The sequence below is a fragment of the Myxine glutinosa genome, chromosome 2 (assembly GCF_964187855.1).
Source record: "Myxine glutinosa chromosome 2, kmMyxGlut1.1, whole genome shotgun sequence".
In the NCBI taxonomy this organism is placed as follows: Eukaryota; Metazoa; Chordata; class Myxini; order Myxiniformes; family Myxinidae; genus Myxine; species Myxine glutinosa.
The window spans coordinates 176780190-176805924 of record NC_136262.1 but is presented as its reverse complement, the minus strand read 5'-3'; the positions used below and the strand labels follow the sequence as shown (position 1 = coordinate 176805924).

The following is a 25735-nucleotide window of genomic DNA, read 5'->3' as shown; positions in this document are numbered from 1 at the left end:
AAGTCCAGAAGAAAAGATGCTCCGTTGATTGAGATCCGGGTCGGGAAATTGACAGATTGTGTCAGTCCCAGTGAGTCACAGAAGTCCTTTGCTGAAGAGCCATGGCTGGTGAGAGAGGTGCCCACACCCAGCCAACTGGCATGGTGACAATTGAAATCACCACATACGAGGAAGAGAGAGTTGGGATGGGTAGATAGAGGTTGGTCCATGTTATCAGACAGCGAGATGTAGATGGAGTCATCACTGTTTGGTGGACGGTACAACACACATATGAACAAAAGGTGGGAGCGAAGGGGAAACCGTAGCCAAAGGTATTCCTGGGGGTGAGGTGGAGAGAGGGCAGTGCAGGGCAAGTGAGGGACCAGTTGGCCAGTGAGAGAGGGACCAGTGAGAGACCAGTTGGCATTCCAGAATGACCCTGTACTTGAACTGGTTCAGGTTTCCATTCAGAACAACCAGGTCAGTTTTGCCCCCTGCATGAAAAGCAGCCCAAACGGTCACCCCACCACCTCCAGCTTGGACTCTTGGCACTATACAATCTTCGTTGTGGGCTTCATGCACTTGTCTGCGCCCTCGGACACGGCCATCTTGACGATAGACCAGAAATCTAGACTCGTCACTGAAGGTCACGTGATTCCAGTGTCCTGGCTGCCATTGACGGTGCTCTCTGGCCCACTGCAATCGTCGCTGGCTTTGTTGTCTGGTCAGGCATGGCTTTCTCAGGGGACGCCTGGCACGATAGCCTGCTTGAACCAGTCGTTGGTTGATTAGCCTTCTGGATACAGGCACATTTGTCAGTTGCTGCCACTCAGCCCTAAGCCGATTAGCTGACTTGGTACGGCCATTGCAGACTAACCGGTGCAGCTGGAGATAATCTCTCCTTGTGGCTCTGCGTGGATGTCCTGGCCTCGGTATTTGAGTAGGGACACCCCTCTGAGCATTTCGTTTCAGGATCTTTGACACCTGACCTTGAGTGATGCCATACTGCCGAGCAATAGCACGCTGTTTCATGCCAGAATTTCGTAAAGCCACCACTCCATGACAAACAACATTGTCACGTTGATGGGCCATCTCCAGAGGAAGCGGTAATAACTTTTGTAGACGTGCAGCAGTTGTTTTCCACTAATACAGAACGCAACAACTCTTATATACCCGATTGTGAAGCCAATCGTCAAATGTACCTGTCCTTACATTTTGTCACGCCACCTGTGATATAATCCTGTTATTGACTTCTTGCTGCAAAAGACAATCAGTGACATGGTTCTTTCAACAAAGACATCACCGAAGGGTAAAAGAAACTCACCAGATTCATATACTGAGTTCAGAAAGTAAACCCAAGTCAAGAAAATATATATATTCCAATAATAAATGCCAAGTCTGTACATGGTGGGGGGTTTAATTCTGCTCTTCTGTGTCTTTGCTGTGAATTGCCTTACCATTGCTTTGTTTGTAAATACATACAGAGCTCTTTGATGGCTTCATAGATACCTGCCCCATGATTATTCTTTGTACGTTTAAATAAATGGCTATTTGTTTGGAACTGTTAAATGTTTCAGACCTGCTCATTTATGTCTTTTCTTTCATTGGTTCGATATATTGTGTACGAATAGATAGACAGAAAGCTTTGCCCCACTGATTGGCTCCGCAATTAGCCAACGCCGCACTCACGGTTCTGCTAGGCCGTAATAAGTACTCACATGATCGGTGAAGGCACGGTTCCTCAATTGGGACCGCCAAACCACCGGCAAGGTAATGCAGTAGTTAAGGAAGGAGGACCCTGCTCGGTTTGGTGATTTCACATCTAGTGATTCTAATTTTCCCAGTCATTAGCCATTTTATAAATTTTTAACCGGTTGCGCTTGTTGCTCTTTTATATAAGTCAGCAGTCCACTGCACATGTGCCTTAACCACCACTGACATTCCTACACTCATCAATAGTTTCTAAACTCATCTTGCTGCAAGTGTCTTAAGATGCTTTAGATTGAATCAGATACACCCAAATAAGCGTTTGTGTTGTGCACAATGGAGCCTTATATAATAAGCCTTCAACAAGAGCATTATAAAACATACAAATAGTGTGTTGTTATGTAATATATAGTTACAGATGAAATAGACTGAATGACCCCTTTAACCTCAAGAATGCAGACAGTATATGAAGTACCATTATGGCATTAAACCCATAACATCTAAGTTTGATCAATCATATTGTTAAACCCAAGAACCACAATTAAAACCCAGACTTTCCTTTCATGTAGTGTCCCATAGTTATATACACATCCGTTAAATCTCCAGAAATACTTGATAATAAAAGTGATGGTCCATTACACTTGTTGCCATTATTTTAATGGATGCACTCACGTGATATTCCTTCCTTCTGCTTCTCAGGACATTTATCTTCAAAATCCCAGCGTCCGCTGGGATGACATTATTGGACTTAGTGCAGCCAAGCGCCTTGTGAAAGAAGCTGTTATCTATCCGATCAAGGTGAGAACCAATATCCTGAATCTGGCCATGAGCCTTCAACTTCCCTGGTCACATTTCCAAAATTAAACTAACAGTGCGGAAGTGGGGTCACATTTGGATACAATAAATAACCGGGGGTTTGAACAAACGGGAATATAGAAAGAGGGTTGTCTCGGATATGCTTAATTGGGAGTGAAGATCACAGGAAGGGATGGAGGATGGAATGAGATGGTAATGCATTGCCTTATCTTAAAAGCCTGAAGGTGAAGAGTGGGATTGCAAAACCTCATAAGGGTGGCTCAACAAACAGGAGAAAACAGAAATAAAACTATGAAGGTCAATCAGGAGAGGTTACTGGAATAATGTGTGCATCCTAGAGGAGCTGCAGAGGGTCGGAGGGCTGAGAGAGCAGAAGAGCTGAGCCTAGAACAGAGGGGAGGCAGTAGAAAACAGAGAAAGGCCACGGACCTGTCTGCAATGTGAGAACAACAGACCTTATGATTTGGCCTTGTCACAAAAAAAGCTAATAATTAATTAAAATAAAATAAAAAATTAAAAATATATATTTTAAAAAGCTAATAATTAAAAAATTAATTGCACAGATTCCAGAGACCAATGTGATTCTTGGGTGCTTGCCCCTATGGAAGACCAGTACTCCACCTGGAATGACGGAGTATGCGACTGACTTTGGAGGTCCGATTTGCACTGTGGGCAGAACATGAGAGATCATGGCTGATGGTGAGGCTGGGACATTCAAGAGACTGAACCTCTTCCATTGACTGACCATGGAAATAGGTGTGCTAGTTTGACGATCCTTCCGATGTAACAGGTTGAGACTGAGATTTTCCAGGATTGGAAGACATGCCCCATTTATCAGGCCAACTTCTGACCAATTCAAGACCAGCGTAGAGTGACACTGCTGCTCTCTGCCTATGATTGGAATAGGGGTACTGCTCAAAACAATATGGAGTCATCTGGTAGAATGTCATAGATATGTCAAGGGAGATGGTCTTGACATCTTTATTTGAGATTTAGAATCTCTGACCATTGATGAAAGAGATGCAGCAGCATGTCCTTAGTTGGGTGACACGGACAGAATCCAAACTCCTGGTCAGCATTCAGGGTGTTTGAAAAGAGGAAAGACTGGAAATTGGCAGGGATGATGGATTCCATGAGATTACTTTTAATATTGAAAGTGATGTGGCAGACTTCCATGCAGACACGAGGTGACCAAAGGAGGGCATGCTGTAGACAGCAGACAAAGGAGAAGCAAGAGCAGTAGAGCAGGAATTGAGAACATTGGCATTGATGTCATTTGAGCCCGTGGCAGATGAAAAGTTGAGGGTGGACCGAACGTCCTTCACATTCTTGGATATGGAAACACACATCGTCAAGAAGACATTGTGTACAAAGAGATAAGATGTGGAGAGAGAGAGGGAGAGGAGCGGGAGAGAGAGAGAGAGAGAGAGGGAGAGGAGAGGAGAGGGAGGGAGAGGAGAGGAGAGGGAGAGAGGAGAGAGGGGCGAGGGAGAGGGGAGATAGAGCGAGATAGAGAGAGAGGGGGGGGGAGAGAGAGAGAGAGAGAGGGGAGAGAGAGAGAGAGAGAGAGAGAGGCGAGGGAGAGGGAGAGGGAGATAGAGCGAGATAGAGAGAGAGAGGGGAGAGAGAGGAGAGAGAGAGGGGGGGAGAGAGAGGAGAGAGGGGGAGGGAGAGAGAGAGGGGGAGGGAGAGGGAGATAGAGCGAGATATAGAGAGAGGGAGAGAGAGAGGGGGGAGGGAGAGAGACGGAGGAGAGAGAGAGAGAGAGAGGAGAGAGAGGAAAGAGAGAGGAGAGAGAGTAGAGAGAGGAGAGAGAGAGAGCGAGAGAAGAGAAGAGAGAGGGGGAGGGAGAGAGAGAGAGAGAGGGGAGATAAGAGGGAGATTGAGTGAGATAGAGAGAGAGAGAGGGGAGAGAGAGAGGGAGAGGGGAGGGGTGAGAGAGGGAGAGAGGGGAGGGAGAGGGAGATAGAGCGAGATAGAGAGAGAGAGGGGGAGGGAGAGAGAGAGAGAGAGAGAGAGAGGGGAGGGAGAGGGCGATAGGAGCGAGATAGAGAGAGAGGGGAGAGAGAGAGAGAGGGGAGAGAGGGTGAGAGAGGGGAGGGAGAGAGAGAGGGGAGGAGAGAGAGAGGGGAGGGAGAGGGAGATAGAGAGAGAGAGAGAGAGAGAGAGAGGAGAGAGAGAGAGAGAGGGGGGTGGGAGGAGAGAGGGGGGAGGGAGAGAGAAAGGGGGTGGGAGAGGAGAGACAAGGGGGGGGGGGAGAGAGAAAGCGAGAGAGAGAGAAAGAGAGAGAGAGAGAGAGAGAGAGAGGGGGGGAGGGAGAGAGAGAGGGGGGAGGGAGAGAGAGAGGGGGTGGGAGAGGAGAGAGAAGGGGGGGGGGGGAGGGGAGAGAGAGAAAGAGAGAGAGAGAGAGAGAGAGAGAAAGAGAGAGAGAGAAAGACAGATGCGTTGGTGGCAAACACTGGATTAAGATATTCTGTCTTGTTTAGAGCGGAGAATGAGTTGAGGTGAATGAGCGGAAGGAACAGGAATGTATACTTTCCTCTTATTTTGAATGCAGCACATGGCTCTGGTGGCATCATTTGCTGGAGGATGTGGAGAGGAATTTAGAGTGGGAGAGAATTGGTGGATATGTTGCTGATGCAATGCCCCCTGTAGGTTAAAGCAGGTATTTTGTATTTGGATGCTGGCGATAGCTCACTTACTCTATTTGAAGGACACAGTGGGATATTTGACCCCACCAACTAGTGCTGGGACCCAATTTTATCATAAATCATCCACAACTTTTTGAAATATCGTCTTATATATCGTTTTTCTTCGCTATCTCCCAATACCGAAGAATCACTGAAAACATTTATAGTATCTGGATCCGGATTCAAATCTTCACCAAAACCGAATCATTTGCTCCGCGTCACATAACCAACTTCTCCACCAAATTTGGTCCGAATCAGGCGGGTGCAAACATAACATCCATGTTCGGTGGCGGTGGTAAACAGTTGGAGTAGTTAGTTGTGCACACTTACAAGACTTTACCTTGAAGTCAACCTGTGTTATTTAACTAGCTCACATTGTGAAATGACGATTACAGAGATTGTGTAGTTCATTTACAGAGATGCGTTATGTTGTGATATTAAAGAGGAAGGAATGTGGCTGCACGTGCTTACTTACTTACATCTTTCTGAGATGTTTGTGGAACCTCTTCAGTGCCCACAGCTCTTCACAGGAATCCTGTCTCCATGGAAAGGCTTGCTTCTTTATGGGCCTCCAGGTAGTTATGTTCACACGAAACACACGCACAAAGCTTGGACATTTTCCTCTGAATATAAAAAGGAAATTGTGTTATTGTAGAAGGAAGTACTTTTGGGATTCCATGCATCGCTGAAATGTTCTTTTTCAGTTGAATCAAAAATAAAACCTGAATGCAAATGTAACTTTAGCCCAATGCCAACTGGTTTATGTTCAACAAGCTGAACGTTCATAAAGGTCCACAGCAATCAAACCCAATGATGAATCCTTAAAATATACCAAGCGATGATAAAAGCGAAACAAGACTGACTTTGGTGGTGTGATGGTGGATGTGACACTCCTTACATACATACCCTGACCCTCCTTACATACATACCCTGACCCTCCTTACATATATACCCTGACACTCCTTACATACATACCCTGACCCTCCTTACATACATACCCTGACCCTCCTTACATACATACCCTGACCCTCCTTACATACATACCCTGACCCTCCTTACATACATACCCTGACCCTCCTTACATACATACCCTGACACTCCTTACATACATACCCTGACCCTCCTTACATACATACCCTCACCCTCCTTACATACATACCCTCACCCTCCTTACACACATACCCTGACCCTCCTTACATACCCTGACCCTCCTTACATACATACCCTGACCCTCCTTACATACATACCCTGCCCCTCCTTACATACATACCCTGACCCTCCGTACATACATACCCTGACCCTCCTTACATACATACCCTGACCCTCCTTACGTACATACCCTGACCCTCCTTACATACATACCCGGAGCCTCCTTACATACATACCCTGACCCTCCTTACATAAATACCCTCACCCTCCTTACATACATACCCTCACCCTCCTTACATACATACCCTCACCCTCCTTACACACATACCCTGACCCTCCTTACATACCCTGACCCTCCTTACATACATACCCTGACCCTCCTTACATACATACCCTGCCCCTCCTTACATACATACCCTGACCCTCCGTACATACATACCCTGACCCTCCTTACATACATACCCTGACCCTCCTTACGTACATACCCTGACCCTCCTTACATACATACCCGGAGCCTCCTTACATACATACCCTGACCCTCCTTACATAAATACCCTCACCCTCCTTACATACATACCCTCACCCTCCTTACATACATACCCTCACCCTCCTTACACACATACCCTGACACTCCTTACACACATACCCTGACACTCCTTACACACATACCCTGACACTCCTTACACACATACCCCTCAGATAAATAATCTGCAGTGATATTAATTAATGTCATCTGTTCTTAAGCAAGGAAGAGGATTTGCAGGGCAGACACCTTGTCTGCTACATCTCATTCTTCCTGTCCCGTGAACGTTTTTACCCCGAGCACGCGAAGCTAAAAGCTGGGTTAAGCAATAATTGGGTCACTTTTGTTTGTCTGTCTGTCTACAGACGTCAAATTTTGATCGAGGAACAACTTCATTTCAATTGAATGTTGTATTTTGAACACGAATCATCAGAACATAAATCGGAAAACAAACCTGCAGTTTCGCATCGCTTGATTCATCCCGATCGCGCATGCGCAGATCGGATTGAGATAATGTTTTTTTACTCTGTCCGCCCGTCTGCCAGTCAAACAAAATTGAAAATCATTCCAAAAAGGAAACTTTCTGTTTTTAAGGATGTCATAAAGGACACAAACAACAAGCACAAAGAACTAATGTAATGTGTTAAATAAGGCAGTGTAAAAGATGCTGCGTCAACAGCGGTAAACTTCCTAATTGTTTTTTTCTACAACCTATGAAATCCTTATTTTATTTCAATAGCACATATTATATAGTATAGTGCTTTAGAACGTCCATCTTTATTTTCATAACAACCACTGCTCTCCCTAACATGACCAACCAGACAGCCCCTCTCCCTCATCACTCCATCATTATTCATGATCAATTTGTTCACAGGGACAGGCAAAACGTTGTTAGCCAAAGCTGTAGCGACAGAGTGCAACACAACGTTTTTCAACATCTCCTCCTCCACGATCGTAAGCAAGTGGCGTGGTGACTCCGAGAAACTTGTGCGAGTACGTACGTACCCAACACCTATTTTGTGATGGAAATGTTGTTTTGCTGATAAAAAAAAGAAAAAAAAAGAAAAAGATTTCTTCTGTCAAAGTGCGATTCAGCTGCTGAAGATCATGTGATTATTTTTCTCAAACAATTATATGGTTTTACTAAAGTTTCCAAATAGGGTTTGGGCATAACTTGGATGTTACATTGTTGGAGCAAAAGGTTTCATAAAGTAACATAAACTTATATCAATATCAGTTTCAGTGTTCTAATTTCTAATTTGCTAGTTTCAGGTCACAGATGTTTAGAAATGGCTGGTCTGATTATTATTAATACATTCTAATCATGAAGCTATGACATTGTAGGAAATCGATAATTATAGGGTTAATTATTTGGCTCGGGGTGCCCCCTTTGTATGCAACATGCCCCCTTTGTATGCAACATGCCCTCTTTGTATGCAACATGCCCTCTTTGTATGCAACATGCCCTCTTTGTATGCAACATGCCCCCTTTGTATGCAACATGCCCCCTTTGTATGCAACATGCCCCCTTTGTATGCAACATGCCCCCTTTGTATGCAACATGCCCCCTTTGTATGCAACATGCCCCCTTTGTATGCAACTTGGGCTGCCAGGGTGGCATAGAGATACGCACATTCACGTCTCAGTTGTCTAGCGTTTCACAGACTGGTTAAGTGATCAATGTGTGTGCTGTGCCCTTTGTATGCAACATGCCCCCTTTGTATGCAACATGCCCCCTTTGTATGCAACATGCCCCCTTTGTATGCAACAAGTCCCCTTTGTATGCAACAAGTCCCCTTTGTATGCAACATGCCCCCTTTGTATGCAACATGCCCCCTTTGTATGCAACATGCCCCCTTTGTATGCAACATGCCCCCTTTGTATGCAACATGCCCCCTTTGTATGCAACATGCCCCCTTTGTATGCAACAAGTCCCCTTTGTATGCAACATGCCCCCTTTGTATGCAACATGCCCCCTTTGTATGCAACATGCCCCCTTTGTATGCAACAAGTCCCCTTTGTGGGCAACATGCCCCCTTTGCATGCAACATGCCCCCTTTGTATGCAACATGCCCCCTTTGTATGCAACATGCCCCCTTTGTATGCAACATGCCCCCTTTGTATGCAACATGCCCCCTTTGTATGCAACTTGCCCCCTTTGTATGCAACATGCCCCCTTTGTATGCAACATGCCCCCTTTGTAGGCAACATGCCCCCTTTGTATGCAACATGCCCCCTTTGTATGCAACATTCCCCCTTTGTATGCAACATGCCCCCTTTGTATGCAACTTGGGCTGCCAGGGTGGCATAGAGATACGCACATTCACGTCTCAGTTGTCTAGCGTTTCACAGACTGGTTAAGTGATCAATGTGTGTGCTGTGCCTCGGATGGACCTTAAGCTGGGCGTCCCGTCTGCCAACATTAGTTGTGGGTGGTAGGTAAAGATCCCACGGTGTCCTACGTGAAGAGTAGACAAGCAATCGTCGGCAGCATGGCCCAAAAAAATCCCAAAAACCCCCAAAAAATCCTGCTCTCACCTCACATTCCCCCTGTTCCAAGGGGAAGGAGTGCAAAAGGGGTTGCTGCGCCCCTTGGCTAGGCATTCAGATTAGTCGTATTTGTAGTAGCACTATGCAATACTCCCACTTGACCAGACTCATTGGTACAAGGGTTGGAGTGTCTGCTCTTGGCACAAGGGTAGCTCTGAGTCTGGGACGTTGGCTGTTCGGTCCTGAGCCTCGCTGAATCATATTATGATGATGATTATTATTATTTTGCACCATACTCTACATGCAAACCATAATTTATATTGAGGCAATTTCTTGACTCGGGTTACAATGCCGGACGGGCCACCACTCGAACTCAGGATGTTACATCACCAGAGATTTTACAAAACGGCCCGTGCTGTTTCCCCACTTGATGATAAGCATTTAGAGAATAGAGCCACTCGATGCCAACCGACAACAACACCATGGGTTGGCTTTTGTGGTTGCATTTTCATTGAAGAATTGGGGGATGTGGCAGAGGGAGATTTATGCTTAATTTCTCAGCTGACCCTGATTAAAGAATCTTGTAATTTCCGGGATGTTACATCAATTCCCCCAAGGTCACCTTTCGGCTGCGTTTATCTGGTCAAGTCCCATGCTGTCTGGTGTCTCGATATGCATGTGCGTGTAATCCGTGTGGCAAGTCTTCCATTCAAGTCAAGTTAAAGCCACAGGGTTTGTAGGAGGATGTGCTCCCAGCGAAGCAACTTCACCAGCATCTCCTCTCATTGATTAGCTTCCTCTATTTTTCGACATCCTGTGTTTTCTCGGTCATTGTCTTCTATATAGCTAGTGTACCAGGCATACCACTCGCCTCTCAAAAGGCCAATGACATATCTGCCTAAGGCTCCAGTCATGGACTATACAGTCCTCATCGAGGCCAGGTCTTAAATAAAAGTGCTGCATTGATAGAAAAGTGTTATCGGGTTAGTCATTGTTAACGGCCTGGGTCGTGACTCGCTTCGCTCGGCGTGTCCATTACCGTCGCGACTCGGGCGGGGCTGTCTCTTCGCTGGTTGGGAAGTCACGGTAAGCAGGTATTCGGGGGGTCTTTCTTTTGGGCCTCTGGCCTGATTACCCTGGTCGTGGGTGACCACCAGTGACGTCACAGACCCCCAGGATTTGCAACGGCCAGTATAACGGACAAGGGGTTAACCCCCCTTGCTAACGGGAGAGCCGCCGTCCCAGATCTGTAACAATGGAGAGAATAGTTTTAAGAGTTTTTGAGGAAGCAAAGAGAAACAAGCATTCTGAGTATTGCGCTGCAATACATGTCCCTTACCGGCAGTCTGTCGTCCGGAAAACTGTTGGGGAAATTACCAAGGGTTATTTACCCACAGGTTCTGAATCGTTCCCAATCGCTAATTACCTCAGGACGGGCTCACCTGTGATTCGCACTCGGGACTTCGATTTATACACCTTGCAGACAGGTCAGCAGAAGCACCATAAATAAGTTGTTGATAAAGAACCTTTCGAGTCGCTAAATATATGTTGTTCGGCTTGGCTCCGCCCCTCCTGAAAGCGCGCGCTGTGTCGCGCTTTTGACGTTCGTGAGACGAGGCTGAGGGCGCGCGGTGCGGCTTGAGGAGAACTCCAGAATAAACAAGAGATATCCATTTTTTAAAAATACTTTCGTTTAATTAACGATATCTGCCAAACCACGTGCCCTATCACAAATTCCAAAAGGACATTTTAGTAGACTGACATGCTGAACAGATCTGTGAAGTTTCCCCTCGATTGGATCAAAAATGAGGGAGGAGCTCGGTTTTAAAGGTTCATGCTAAAAACGTCATAACTCTGAAACCATGTGACGCATGACATCATGCTCGCTGACTTTTTTGTTCGTCATGGGTATGCGATTCTGCCTGCAAAGTTTGGCCTCGATCTGTTCAGCCGTTGTAGAGAAAAAGGGGTTTTCGTGTTTTCACGAAAAACAAATGGCGGCCGAACCACGTGACCTGTGACGTCATAATTACCATTAAAATATTCTACAGACCGAGTCCCTCATATGGTGAAAAATTGATCTCAATCGGTCCAATTATTGCAGAGAAAATCTTTTTTAAAGGAAATGAAAACTTAAAATGGCACTGAGTTAAGGATCATCAGAATTATCAGAATTCCCAAAGTTCAAAGTGCCATAACTTTGTCAAAAATGATCGACACGTCGTGAAGTTCGAACTTGACCTGTAACTTATCATGAGGAAACCACGTGCCAAGTTTGAAATCATTAGCATTAAGAGTTTAGAAAAAACGTCCGGAAAACTGTTCTTTGCATGACGGACTGACAGACTGACGGATGGAGGGACGGCGTGAAAACCTATACTCCCCTCCAGTGTACACCGGTAGGGGACTAACAAGAGATATCCATTTTTTAAATATTTTCGTTTAATTAACGATATCTGCCAAACCACGTGCCCTATCGCAAATTCCAAAAGGACATTTTAGTAGATTGACATGCTGAACAGATCTGTGAAGTTTCCCCTCGATTGGATCAAAAATGATGGAGGAGCTCGGTTTTAAAGGTGCATGCTTAAAAACGTCATAACACTGAAACCATGTGATGCATGACGTCATGCTCGCTGACTTTTTTGTTCGTCATGGGTATGCGATTCCGCCTGCAAAGTTTGGCCTCGATATGTTCAGCCGTTGCAGAGAAAAAGGGGTTTTCGTGTTTTCACGAAAATCAATATGGCGGCCGAACCACGTGACCGGTGACGTCATAATTACCATTATAATATTCTACAGACCGAGTCTCCCCTACGGTGAAAATTTGATCTCAATCGGTCCAATTATTGCAGAGAAAATCTTTTTTAAAGGGAATTAAAACTTAAAATGGCACCGAGTTAAGGATCATCAGAATTATCAGAATTCCCAAAGTTCAAAGTGCCATAACTTTGTCAAAAATGATCGAAACGTCGTGAGGTTCGAACTTGATCTGTAACTTATCATGAGGAAACCATGTGCCAAGTTTGAAATCATTAGCATTAAGAGTTCAGAAAAAAGTCCGGAAAACTGTTCTTTGCGTGACGGACTGACGGACTGTCGGACTGACAGACGGAGGGACGGCGTGCAAACCTGTAGTCCCCTCCGGTGTACACCGGTAGGGGCCTAATAAGAAAAGCGTATGATGGAAAGTATATGATGTTTGTTTGTAAGAAAGAGAGGTGGAAGCTAGGCCTGGTAGCTATAGTTTGAGTGAGACAGAAAGTAAGACCAGAAATCCTGACACGGAGAGCGTAAGATGGTTCCTGGCACCAATTTAACGCTCCTAAGTCCGAAAGGTACTACCCTGGGCAGTTGCTGTCTGCGACCTGCTCCCTAAAAAAACACTGATAGGCCAGATCTGGATCCGGACCTGAACCAAAATCTAATCGGCTTGTTCTTGTCACCGAACCAACTCATCCACCAATTTTTATCATAAGTCGTCCACAACGTTTTGAGATATTGCGCTATGTAACGGTTTTAGCCCTTTCACTCAATGGTGAAGAATCACTTTAAAAGTTCTGGTATCCGGATCCGGATCTTCACCAAAATCTAATAATTTTGGCCTTGTCACATATCCAACTTCTCCACCAAATTTCGTCCAAATCCGTCCACGACCTTTTGAGAAATCCCGTTCGCAAACAGACAGACATGGGTGAAAATATAACCTCCATCCACCTTCGGTGGCAGAGGTAAAGATAAGTACTATATCTCACCTGGGCTTTCTCGCCACCCTTTTACAGCTCTTAATTCCAACACCTAACCAAGCCTGGTCTTACAGCAACTCATATATTGTTAGGTTTCATAAGTTGTTCGTGTAATCTAACAACTCAACTTCAATCCTTTGTTGTACACCGCTCCTTTCCTATGCCATCTCCAGGCATTGCAAATCGTCATTGCCGGGCACCAAAGGGGGCTCGGCAGTGACGCACGCTGAAAGAGAGTACTCAGTTTTCACTCTGGTTTCTTGTTTGTTTTCTTGTTGTACACCGCTCCTTTCCTATGCCATCTCCAGGCATTGCAAATCGTCATTGCCGGGCACCAAAGGGGGCTCGGCAGTGACGCACGCTGAAAGAGAGTACTCAGTTTTCACTCTGGTTTCTTGTTGTACACCGCTCCTTTCCTATGCCACCTCCAGGCATTGCAAATCGTCATTGCCGGGCACCGAAGGGGGCTCGGCAGTGACGCACGCTGAAAGAGAGTACTCAGTTTTCACTCTGGTTTCTTGTTTGTTTTCTTGTTTGTTTTCTTGTTTGTTTTCTTTCTTGTTTTCTTGGTTGTCCGGGCGATATCTCAGCCATCCTTTGAGCTAGGAAGCTGAAATTTCGGCACAGTAGTGAGCAAGTCCTTTGTCAAATACGGTATTTTTTGTTTTTTGAATAATCAATTAATTGAGGAGTTATTTAATTATTAGCGTTTAATTAAGTACTTATTTAATTAATTAAATTTCATTTCTCTTCTGACCATTATTAACTCAGGCACCTTTTGAGTTAGGAAGCTGATATTTGGACATGCCAATGACCAGGTGATTTGGCTGCAAAGGATATTTTTGATTTATTAATTAATCAATTAATCGATTAATTATTTAATTATTCGATTAATGACAAAAAATTTTTTTTTTTTTAAGTTACAGATTCTGATGAAATAGTGGTAGTTTATGTGTTCTCTGACCAAATTGATTAATAATTTAATTTTTTTATGATTATTATTTATTTATTTTCATTATTAATCATTTATTTATTTTCTTTCTCATTTGGCCAATATCTCAGGCACCTTTTGAGCTGGGAAGCTAATATTTGGACATGAGTGACCAAGTGATGTGGCTATCAAGGATATTTTTGATTTATTGATTAATCATTTCATCTATTAATTATTTATTGATTAATCGATTAATTATTTATTGAGTAATCAATTAATTATTTAATTTTTTATAAATGACTTATTTAATTAAATTTCTAAAAGATACATCTTCGGATGAAGCACTAGTGGTTTAGTTATGCGATTAGCCAATTGATTATGAAAATATTTTGTGATAATCTTTTATTGATTTTAATTATACAATTAATCAATCAATTAGTGTACACCTCTTCCGCCCAATGCAGCCTCAATGAGCTGCACTGCGGTATTGCCGGGCGCCAGAGGCGCCCCGGCAATGCCGCGCTGCAGCATATTTAATTATTTGGCATGGGGCGGTGTACTTTGAATGTATTTGTACTTGTTGTACACCGCACCTTTCCTATGCCATCTCCAGGCATTGCAAATCGTCATTGCTGGGCACCGAAGGGGGCTCGGCAGTGACGCACGCTGAAAGAGAGTACTCAGTTTTCACTCTGGTTGTTTTCTTGTTTTCTTTCTTTCTTGGTTGTCCGGACGATATCTCAGCCATCCTTTGAGCTAGGAAGCTGAAATTTCGGCACAGTAGTGAGCAAGTCCTTTGTCAAATACGGTATTTTTTGTTTTTTGAATAATCAATTAATTGAGGAGTTATTTAATTATTAGCGTTTAATTAAGTACTTATTTAATTAATTAAATTTCATTTATCTTCTGACCATTATTAACTCAGGCACCTTTTGAGTTAGGAAGCTGATATTTGGACATGCCAATGACCAGGTGATTTGGCTGCAAAGGATATTTTTGATTTATTAATTAATCAATTAATCGATTAATTATTTAATTATTCGATTAATGACAAAAAAATTTTTTTTTTTTAAGTTACAGATTCTGATGAAATAGTGGTAGTTTATGTGTTCTCTGACCAAATTGATTAATAATTTAATTTTTTTATGATTATTGTACACCGCTCCTTTCCTATGCCACCTCCAGGCATTGCAAATCGTCATTGCCGGGCACCGAAGGGGGCTCGGCAGTGACGCACGCTGAAAGAGAGTACTCAGTTTTCACTCTGGTTTCTTGTTGTACACCGCACCTTTCCTATGCCATCTCCAGGCATTGCAAATCGTCATTGCTGGGCACCGAAGGGGGCTCGGCAGTGACGCACGCTGAAAGAGAGTACTCAGTTTTCACTCTGGTTGATTTCTTGTTTTCTTTCTTTCTTGGTTGTCCGGATGATATCTCAGCCATCCTTTGAGCTAGGAAGCTGAAATTTCGGCACAGTAGTGAGCAAGTCCTTTGTCAAATACGGTATTTTTTGTTTTTTGAATAATCAATTAATTGAGGAGTTATTTAATTATTAGCGTTTAATTAAGTACTTATTTAATTAATTAAATTTCATTTATCTTCTGACCATTATTAACTCACGCACCTTTTGAGTTAGGAAGCTGATATTTGGACATGCCAATGACCAGGTGATTTGGCTGCAAAGGATATTTTTGATTTATTAATTAATCAATTAATCGATTAATTATTTAATTATTCGATTAATGACAAAAAATTTTTTTTTTTTTAAGTTACAGATTCTGATGAAATAGTGGTAGTTTATGTGTTCTCTGACCAAATTGATTAATAATTTAATTTTTTTATGATTATTATTTATTTATTTTCATTATTAATCATTTATTTATTTTCTTTCTCATTTGGCCAATATCTCAGGCACCTTTTGAGCTGGGAAGCTAATATTTGGACATGAGTGACCAAGTGATGTGGCTATCAAGGATATTTTTGATTTATTGATTAATCATTTCATCTATTAAGTATTTATTGATTAATCGATTAATTATTTATTGAGTAATCAATTAATTATTTAATTTTTTATAAATGACTTATTTAATTAAATTTCTAAAAGATACATCTTCGGATGAAGCACTACTGGTTTAGTTATGCGATTAGCCAATTGATTATGAAAATATTTTGTGATAATCTTTTATTGATTTTAATTATACAATTAATCAATCAATTAGTGTACACCTCTCCCTCCCAATGCAGCCTCAATGAGCTGCACTGCGGTATTGCCGGGCGCCGGAGGCGCCCCGGCAATGCCGCGCTGCAGCATATTTAATTATTTGGCATGGGGCGGTGTACTTTGAATGTATGTGTACTTGTTTGTTTTCTTGTTTGTTTTCTTGTTTGTTTTCTTTCTTGTTTTCTTGGTTGTCCGGGCGATATCTCAGCCATCCTTTGAGCTAGGAAGCTGAAATTTCGGTACAGTAGTGAGCAAGTCCTTTGTCAAATACGGTATTTTTTGTTTTTTGAATAATCAATTAATTGAGGAGTTATTTAATTATTAGCGTTTAATTAAGTACTTATTTAATTAATTAAATTTCATTTCTCTTCTGACCATTATTAACTCAGGCACCTTTTGAGTTAGGAAGCTGATATTTGGACATGCCAATGACCAGGTGATTTGGCTGCAAAGGATATTTTTGATTTATTAATTAATCAATTAATCGATTAATTATTTAATTATTCGATTAATGACAAAAAAATTTTTTTTTTTAAAGTTACAGATTCTGATGAAATAGTGGTAGTTTATGTGTTCTCTGACCAAATTGATTAATAATTTAATTTTTTTATGATTATTATTTATTTATTTTCATTATTAATCATTTATTTATTTTCTTTCTCATTTGGCCAATATCTCAGGCACCTTTTGAGCTGGGAAGCTAATATTTGGACATGAGTGACCAAGTGATGTGGCTATCAAGGATATTTTTGATTTATTGATTAATCATTTCATCTATTAATTATTTATTGATTAATCGATTAATTATTTATTGAGTAATCAATTAATTATTTAATTTTTTATAAATGACTTATTTAATTAAATTTCTAAAAGATACATCTTCGGATGAAGCACTAGTGGTTTAGTTATGCGATTAGCCAATTGATTATGAAAATATTTTGTGATAATCTTTTATTGATTTTAATTATACAATTAATCAATCAATTAGTGTACACCTCTCCCTCCCAATGCAGCCTCAATGAGCTGCACCGCGGTATTGCCGGGCGCCAGAGGCGCCCCGGCAATGCCGCGCTGCAGCATATTTAATTATTTGGCATGGGGCGGTGTACTTTGAATGTATGTGTACTTGTTGTACACCGCACCTTTCCTATGCCATCTCCAGGCATTGCAAATCGTCATTGCTGGGCACCGAAGGGGGCTCGGCAGTGACGCACGCTGAAAGAGAGTACTCAGTTTTCACTCTGGTTGTTTTCTTGTTGTACACCGCTCCTTTCCTATACCATCTCCAGGCATTGCAAATCGTCATTGCCGGGCACCAAAGGGGGCTCGGCAGTGACGCACGCTGAAAGAGAGTACTCAGTTTTCACTCTGGTTTCTTTCTTACTTTCTTGGTTGTCCGGGCGATATCTCAGCCATCCTTTGAGCTAGGAAACTGAAATTTCGGCACAGTAGTGAGCAAGTCCTTTGTCAAATACGGTATTTTTTGTTTTTTGAATAATCAATTAATTGAGGAGTTATTTAATTATTAGCGTTTAATTAAGTACTTATTTAATTAATTAAATTTCATTTCTCTTCTGACCATTATTAACTCAAGCACCTTTTGAGTTAGGAAGCTGATATTTGGACATGCCAATGACCGGGTGATTTGGCTGCAAAGGATATTTTTGATTTATTAATTAATCAATTAATCGATTAATTATTTAATTATTCGATTAATGACAAAAAAATTTTTTTTTTTAAAGTTACAGATTCTGATGAAATAGTGGTAGTTTATGTGTTCTCTGACCAAATTGATTAATAATTTAATTTTTTTATGATTATTATTTATTTATTTTCATTATTAATCATTTATTTATTTTCTTTCTCATTTGGCCAATATCTCAGGCACCTTTTGAGCTGGGAAGCTAATATTTGGACATGAGTGACCAAGTGATGTGGCTATCAAGGATATTTTTGATTTATTGATTAATCATTTCATCTATTAAGTATTTATTGATTAATCGATTAATTATTTATTGAGTAATCAATTATTTAATTTTTTATAAATGACTTATTTAATTAAATTTCTAAAAGATACATCTTCGGATGAAGCACTACTGGTTTAGTTATGCGATTAGCCAATTGATTATGAAAATATTTTGTGATAATCTTTTATTGATTTTAATTATACAATTAATCAATCAATTAGTGTACACCTCTCCCTCCCAATGCAGCCTCAATGAGCTGCACTGCGGTATTGCCGGGTGCCGGAGGCGCCCCGGCAATGCCGCGCTGCAGCATATTTAATTATTTGGCATGGGGCGGTGTACTTTGAATGTATGTGTACTTGTTTTCTTTCTTTCTTGGTTGTCCGGACGATATCTCAGCCATCCTTTGAGCTAGGAAGCTGAAATTTCGGCACAGTAGTGAGCAAGTCCTTTGTCAAATACGGTATTTTTTGTTTTTTGAATAATCAATTAATTGAGGAGTTATTTAATTATTAGCGTTTAATTAAGTACTTATTTAATTAATTAAATTTCATTTATCTTCTGACCATTATTAACTCAGGCACCTTTTGAGTTAGGAAGCTGATATTTGGACATGCCAATGACCAGGTGATTTGGCTGCAAAGGATATTTTTGATTTATTAATTAATCAATTAATCGATTAATTATTTAATTATTCGATTAATGACAAAAAAATTTTTTTTTTTTAAGTTACAGATTCTGATGAAATAGTGGTAGTTTATGTGTTCTCTGACCAAATTGATTAATAATTTAATTTTTTTATGATTATTATTTATTTATTTTCATTATTAATCATTTATTTATTTTCTTTCTCATTTGGCCAATATCTCAGGCACCTTTTGAGCTGGGAAGCTAATATTTGGACATGAGTGACCAAGTGATGTGGCTATCAAGGATATTTTTGATTTATTGATTAATCATTTCATCTATTAATTATTTATTGATTAATCGATTAATTATTTATTGAGTAATCAATTAATTATTTAATTATTTATAAGTGACTTATTTAATTAAATTTCTAAAAGATACATCTTCGGATGAAGCACCAGTGGTTTAGTTATGCGATTAGCCAATTGATTATGAAAATATTTTGTGATAATCTTTTATTGATTTTAATTATACAATTAATCAATCAATTAGTGTACACCTCTCCCTCCCAATGCAGCCTCAATGAGCTGCACTGCGGTATTGCCGGGCGCCAGAGGCGCCCCGGCAATGCCGCGCTGCAGCATATTTAATTATTTGGCATGGGGCGGTGTACTTTGAATGTATGTGTACTTGTTTGTTTTCTTGTTTGTTTTCTTGCTTGTTTGTTTGTTTTCTTGGTTGTCCGGACGATATCTCAGCCATCCTTTGAGCTAGGAAGCTTAAATTTCGGCACAGTAGTGAGCAAGTCCTTTGTCAAATACGGTATTTTTTGTTTTTTGAATAATCAATTAATTGAGGAGTTATTTAATTATTAGCGTTTAATTAAGTACTTATTTAATTAATTAAATTTCATTTCTCTTCTGACCATTATTAACTCAGGCACCTTTTGAGTTAGGAAGCTGATATTTGGACATGCCAATGACCAGGTGATTTGGCTGCAAAGGATATTTTTGATTTATTAATTAATCAATTAATCGATTAATTATTTAATTATTCGATTAATGACAAAAAATTTTTTTTTTTTTAAAGTTACAGATTCTGATGAAATAGTGGTAGTTTATGTGTTCTCTGACCAAATTGATTAATAATTTAATTTTTTTATGATTATTATTTATTTATATTCATTATTAATCATTTATTTATTTTCTTTCTCATTTGGCCAATATCTCAGGCACCTTTTGAGCTGGGAAGCTAATATTTGGACATGAGTGACCAAGTGATGTGGCTATCAAGGATATTTTTGATTTATTGATTAATCATTTCATCTATTAATTATTTATTGATTAATCGATTAATTATTTATTGAGTAATCAATGAATTTTTTATAAATGACTTATTTAATTAAATTTCTAAAAGATACATCTTCGGATGAAGCACCAGTGGTTTAGTTATGCGATTAGCCAATTGATTATGAAAATATTTTGTGATAATCTTTTATTGATTTTAATTATACAATTAATCAATCAATTAGTGTACACCTCTCCCTCCCAATGCAGCCTCAATGAGCTGCACTGCGGTATTGCCGGGCGCCGGAGGCGCCCCGGCAATGCCGCGCTGCAGCATATTTAATTATTTGGCATGGGGCGGTGTACTTTGAATGTATGTGTACTTGTTTTCTTGTTTGTTTGTTTTCTTTCTTGGTTGTCCGGACGATATCTCAGCCATCCTTTGAGCTAGGAAGCTGAAATTTCGGCACAGTAGTGAGCAAGTCCTTTGTCAAATACGGTATTTTTTGTTTTTTGAATAATCAATTAATTGAGGAGTTATTTAATTATTAGCGTTTAATTAAGTACTTATTTAATTAATTAAATTTCATTTATCTTCTGACCATTATTAACTCAGGCACCTTTTGAGTTAGGAAGCTGATATTTGGACATGCCAATGACCAGGTGATTTGGCTGCAAAGGATATTTTTGATTTATTAATTAATCAATTAATCGATTAATTATTTAATTATTCGATTAATGACAAAAAAATTTTTTTTTTTAAAGTTACAGATTCTGATGAAATAGTGGTAGTTTATGTGTTCTCTGACCAAATTGATTAATAATTTAATTTTTTTATGATTATTATTTATTTATTTTCATTATTAATCATTTATTTATTTTCTTTCTCATTTGGCCAATATCTCAGGCACCTTTTGAGCTGGGAAGCTAATATTTGGACATGAGTGACCAAGTGATGTGGCTATCAAGGATATTTTTGATTTATTGATTAATCATTTCATCTATTAATTATTTATTGATTAATCGATTAATTATTTATTGAGTAATCAATGAATTTTTTATAAATGACTTATTTAATTAAATTTCTAAAAGATACATCTTCGGATGAAGCACCAGTGGTTTAGTTATGCGATTAGCCAATTGATTATGAAAATATTTTGTGATAATCTTTTATTGATTTTAATTATACAATTAATCAATCAATTAGTGTACACCTCTCCCTCCCAATGCAGCCTCAATGAGCTGCACTGCGGTATTGCCGGGCGCCGGAGGCGCCCCGGCAATGCCGCGCTGCAGCATATTTAATTATTTGGCATGGGGCGGTGTACTTTGAATGTATGTGTACTTGTTTCCCCTTTCTCCACTTGTGTCTGTCTCTTCCCGAGCCCATTCATTATTGCTCTTCCCTCAATAATTTAAGGCAGCAACCCACTGTAATCGTAAATGTTATTCCCTCGTCGATTTTCCAAAAATATAAGATATTCCACCATTTTGTGTATCTAAAAAGAAAATGGTCTTTTGTTTGCAAGAGTTCTTAAAAATGACAACTTACATTTCGATACATAGTTTTAACCGTGCTGTGATTAACCGACAGGTGCTTTTTGAACTCGCTCGTTTCCATGCGCCTTCTACTATCTTCTTGGATGAGCTGGAGTCTATCATGGGTCAACGTGGCATGCTTCCTGGGTAAGTTGGTATACCCATTATTACCTTTGCTAGAGGGTATTGCATTTGGGTCTGTTTGTTTGTCTGTCTGTCTATGTCTGTACATAATGTGCTGACGTTGGCCACAAATGCCACCTGGTGGTAGCCAGTATTACACGTTATCTTTTTTCAACAGAGTACCTCTATATAAAGTGCGTACTATTACAATGCAAGTAGGGTGTTGAAGGAGCTGGGGCTCCCACGTCGATCGGAAGAATGGACGCGACAAAAAGCTGGAATTCATCCGAGTTGCTTTAATCAAACCAAACACTCAGGCACTCTGAAAAGCCCATTTATCGGGCAGCAATATATATACATATTATCCCGGAGCGTTTGCCCAGGAAAGGCGAGAGGGGGCGTGGCCCAGCGTCCTGGCTGCGGCCTGGCAAGTTGAGGGCGAGCCTGCCCGGGCATGCCCGGGCGTCCCGACCGAGGCCTGGCAAGTTGAGCGCGGGCCTGCCCGGGCGTCCTGGACGAGCCCGGCATGGTGATCGCTCTGCGTCCTTGATAGGTGCAAGGCGATTGTGAAAACCCAGCGGTAGCCGCTACACATGTCCCCCCAGAATCGACTTGCACCGGCAGGGTCAATTTGAGGGGGGTCCTGATGACCCGGCCGAAGCGACCCCTGGCGGGTCGTGGGAGGGGGTCCGGTGTGGTGGTGGGCGGTCGAGTGGGGGGCACCGTGGACGGGGGGTGGCCTCGCCGCGGCGGAAGGGCCACCCGTGGTGGGTGGTCGACGTCCACGTGCGCCGGCTTGAGGCGGTCCACCGCAATCCGGTCCGACCTGCCGCCGATGTCGATGACGAACGACTTGTCGTCCCGTCGCAGCACCCGGAAGGGCCCGTCGTACGGCGGCTGGAGTGGCCCCCGATGTGCGTCGTGACGCACAAAAACATACTCCGCTGTGCGAAGTGCTGGGGGGACGTAGGACTGGGGGTCACCGTGGTGGGATGTTGGCACGGGGGCAAACCGTCGGGCGGCCTCCTGGAGGTCCGAGCGCTGGTGAGCTGCGGACCAGGGACTGGTAGCGTCGGGCACGAATTCGCCCGGGATGCGTAGCGCCTGGCCATAGACCAGCTCGGCGGTGGATGCCTGGAGGTCCTCCTTGGGGGCCGTGCGGAGGCCCAAAAGGACCCACGGCAGCCGGTCGGCCCAACCGCTTTCTTGAAGGCCGGCCATGAGCGCGGCCTTCATGGAGCGGTGGAATCGCTCGCACAACCCGTTTGCTTGGGGGTGGTAGGCCGTAGTACGGTGGAGCTTGACCCCCAGGTTGCGGGCGACCGCGCCCCACAGCTCGGAGGTGAACTGTGGTCCGCGGTCTGACGAGATGTCCGCCGGTGCGCCGAAGCGGGCGACCCAGGTGGCGATGAAAGCCTGCGCCACGTCGGCGGTGGTGGTGGAGACGAGGGGAACGGCCTCCGGCCACCTGGTGGTCCTGTCCACCATGGTGAGCAGGTGTGTGAACCCCCGTGATGGGGGGAGGGGGCCCACCAGATCCACGTTGACGTGGTCGAAACGTCGTTCAGGCACGGTGAAAGGTGCCAGCGGGGCCTGGGTGTGTCGGTGAACCTTGGCCCGTTGGCAGGCCGTGCAGGTGCTGGTCCAATCGCGGACGTCCCGACGAAGGCCGTGCCAGACGAATCGCGCCGACACCAGCTTCTGGGAAGCTTTCCGGCCCGGGTGGGAAAGGCCGTGGAGGGAGGCGAAGATGCGGCGTTGCCAGGTGACGGGCACGATGGGGCGAGGCTGGCCTTGGGAGACGTCGCAGAGCAGGACAGTGTCCGCGAAGGGGATGTCGGCCAGGCGGAGGCCCGTGTCCGCCGCCCGGAGGGCTTGCACCGTGGTGTCGGTGGTTTGGTCCGCCGCCATAAGCGCAAAGTCCACGCCCAGGTGGACCGCGTTCGCGCTGGCCCGGGAAAGACAGTCGGCCACGGCGTTGTTTTTGCCGGCGACGTGCCGGATGTCCGTGGTAAACTCCGACACGGCGGAGAGGTGGCACTGTTGGCGGGCCGACCACGGCTCCGTGACCTTGGCCATGGCGTAAACCAACGGCTTGTGGTCGACGAACGCCGTGAAAGGTCGGCCCTCCAGGAGGTGGCGGAAATGGTGGACGGCCAGGTGTAGACCGAGGAGCTCCCGGTCAAACGTGCTGTATTTGAGCTCGTTCGGCCGGAGCTGCCGGCTGAAAAAAGCGAGTGGCTGCCAAACCCCGTTCACCCATTGCTCATGTACGGCGCCCACCGCGTAGTCGGAGGCATCCGTGGTGAGGGCGATGGGAGCGTTGAGCACCGGGTGAGCGAGCAGTGTTGCGTCGGCGAGGGCCCGCTTTGAGCTTTGGAAGGCCGCATCCATTGCTGCGGACCAGGCGATGTCGTGCTTGGCCGGCTTGCCCCGGAGGGCTTCGTAGAGGGGCCGCATGAGTTGAGCAGCGCGGGGCACGAAGCGGTGATAAAAATTCACCATTCCCAGGAATTCCTGCAGGGCCTTTATGGTGCGGGGACGCGGGAACGTGGTGATGGCCTCGACCTTGGTTGGCAGCGGCACGGCCCCATTCTTGGTGATGTGGTGGCCCAAAAAATCAACGGCCGTCGTGCCGAAGTGGCATTTGGCCGGGTTGACGATGAGGCCGTGCTCGCTGAGGCACCCGAACAGTGTTCGGAGGTGGAGGAGGTGCTCGGCCCGGGACGTGCTGGCGACGAGGATGTCGTCCAGGTAAACGAAAAGGAACGGCAGGTCACGCAGCACGCCGTCCATCAAGCGCTGGAACGCCTGAGCCGCGTTCTTGAGACCAAACGGCATCCGCAAGAATTCGAATAAGCCGAACGGCGTGATGACTGCCGTTTTAGGGACGTCGGCCGCCCTGACAGGTACCTGGTGATATCCCCGTATGAGATCAATTTTCGAAAAAATGACCCGTCCCGCCAGACGGGCGGAGAAGTCTTGGATATGCGGGATCGGGTACCTGTCGGGGGTGGTAGCGTCATTGAGACGGCGGTAGTCGCCACATGGGCGCCATCCACCCCCCGGCTTTGGCACGATGTGCAGTGGCGAGGCCCACGCGCTATCGGAGCGCCGCACGATGCCGAGGTGCTCCAATGCGTCGAATTCGGCCTTCGCCACGGCGAGCTTGGCTGGGTCGAGGCGGCGGGCCCTGGCGTAGACCGGCGGGCCCGTGGTTGGTATGTGGTGCTCGATCCCATGCCGTACTGCGACGGCCGAAAACGTCGGCCGCGTGAGGGCCGGGAACTCCGTGAGCAGGCGAGCAAACTCCTTCGCCGCCGGGACGGCGCATGCCAGCTCGGTCGGCGCGGAGCTGCTCAATGTGCATACCAGGGAGCTGAAGGTTTCGGCGTTGATTAAACGACGCCGTTGGACGTCCACCAGCAGTCCATGTGCGCAGAGGAAGTCGGCGCCTAGCAGAGCCATGGGCACGTTTGCGGTTACAAACGTCCAAGCAAAGCGTTGGCCGCCGAAGCAGAGGGTGACGTTGCGCGGGCCGAAGGTGCGGATGGTCGATCCGTTGGCCGCAACCAAGGAGGGGCCGCAAACCGCGGACTGCCTGTCCTGGTCAGAGGCGGGTATGACGCTCAGTTGGGCGCCGGTGTCGCACAGGAAGTGCCGTCCGGACGCTTTATCCGTGATGAACAGTAAGTTGCCCGTGTGGCCGGCGCTCATGGCTGGTAATGAACGCCGGCCCGGCCGGCCTGCCGAAGGTGCACGGGGGTCGGCATGTCCGGGCCTTCTGTCCGAACCTGGCATGATAGTAACACCACGCTTGGTCAGGTGGAGGCCCCGGTCGTCGTGCTGGAGGTGGTCGGCTCGGTGTAGCGGCCACCAAGTGCGTCGGCAGTTCGGTCGTCGACCGTGCCGGGTGCTCAGGCGCCATGGGTGTTGCGTCG

The 25735-nt window shown here is 44.2% G+C and overlaps 1 protein-coding gene across 2 annotated transcripts in view; it reads left to right on the top strand.

Annotated features, from left to right (window-relative positions):
- KATNAL2 (katanin catalytic subunit A1 like 2) overlaps nucleotides 1-25735 on the top strand; it is a 155492-nt gene that overhangs the window by 109228 nt on the left and 20529 nt on the right. For both annotated transcript variants that reach the window (XM_078771973.1, XM_078771974.1), the window contains 4 exons: nucleotides 2386-2484; nucleotides 5704-5767; nucleotides 7739-7857; nucleotides 21727-21818. In XM_078771973.1, the coding sequence (XP_078628099.1) occupies nucleotides 2386-2484; nucleotides 5704-5767; nucleotides 7739-7857; nucleotides 21727-21818 (374 nt within the window). The remainder of the gene's footprint in view (nucleotides 1-2385; nucleotides 2485-5703; nucleotides 5768-7738; nucleotides 7858-21726; nucleotides 21819-25735) is intronic.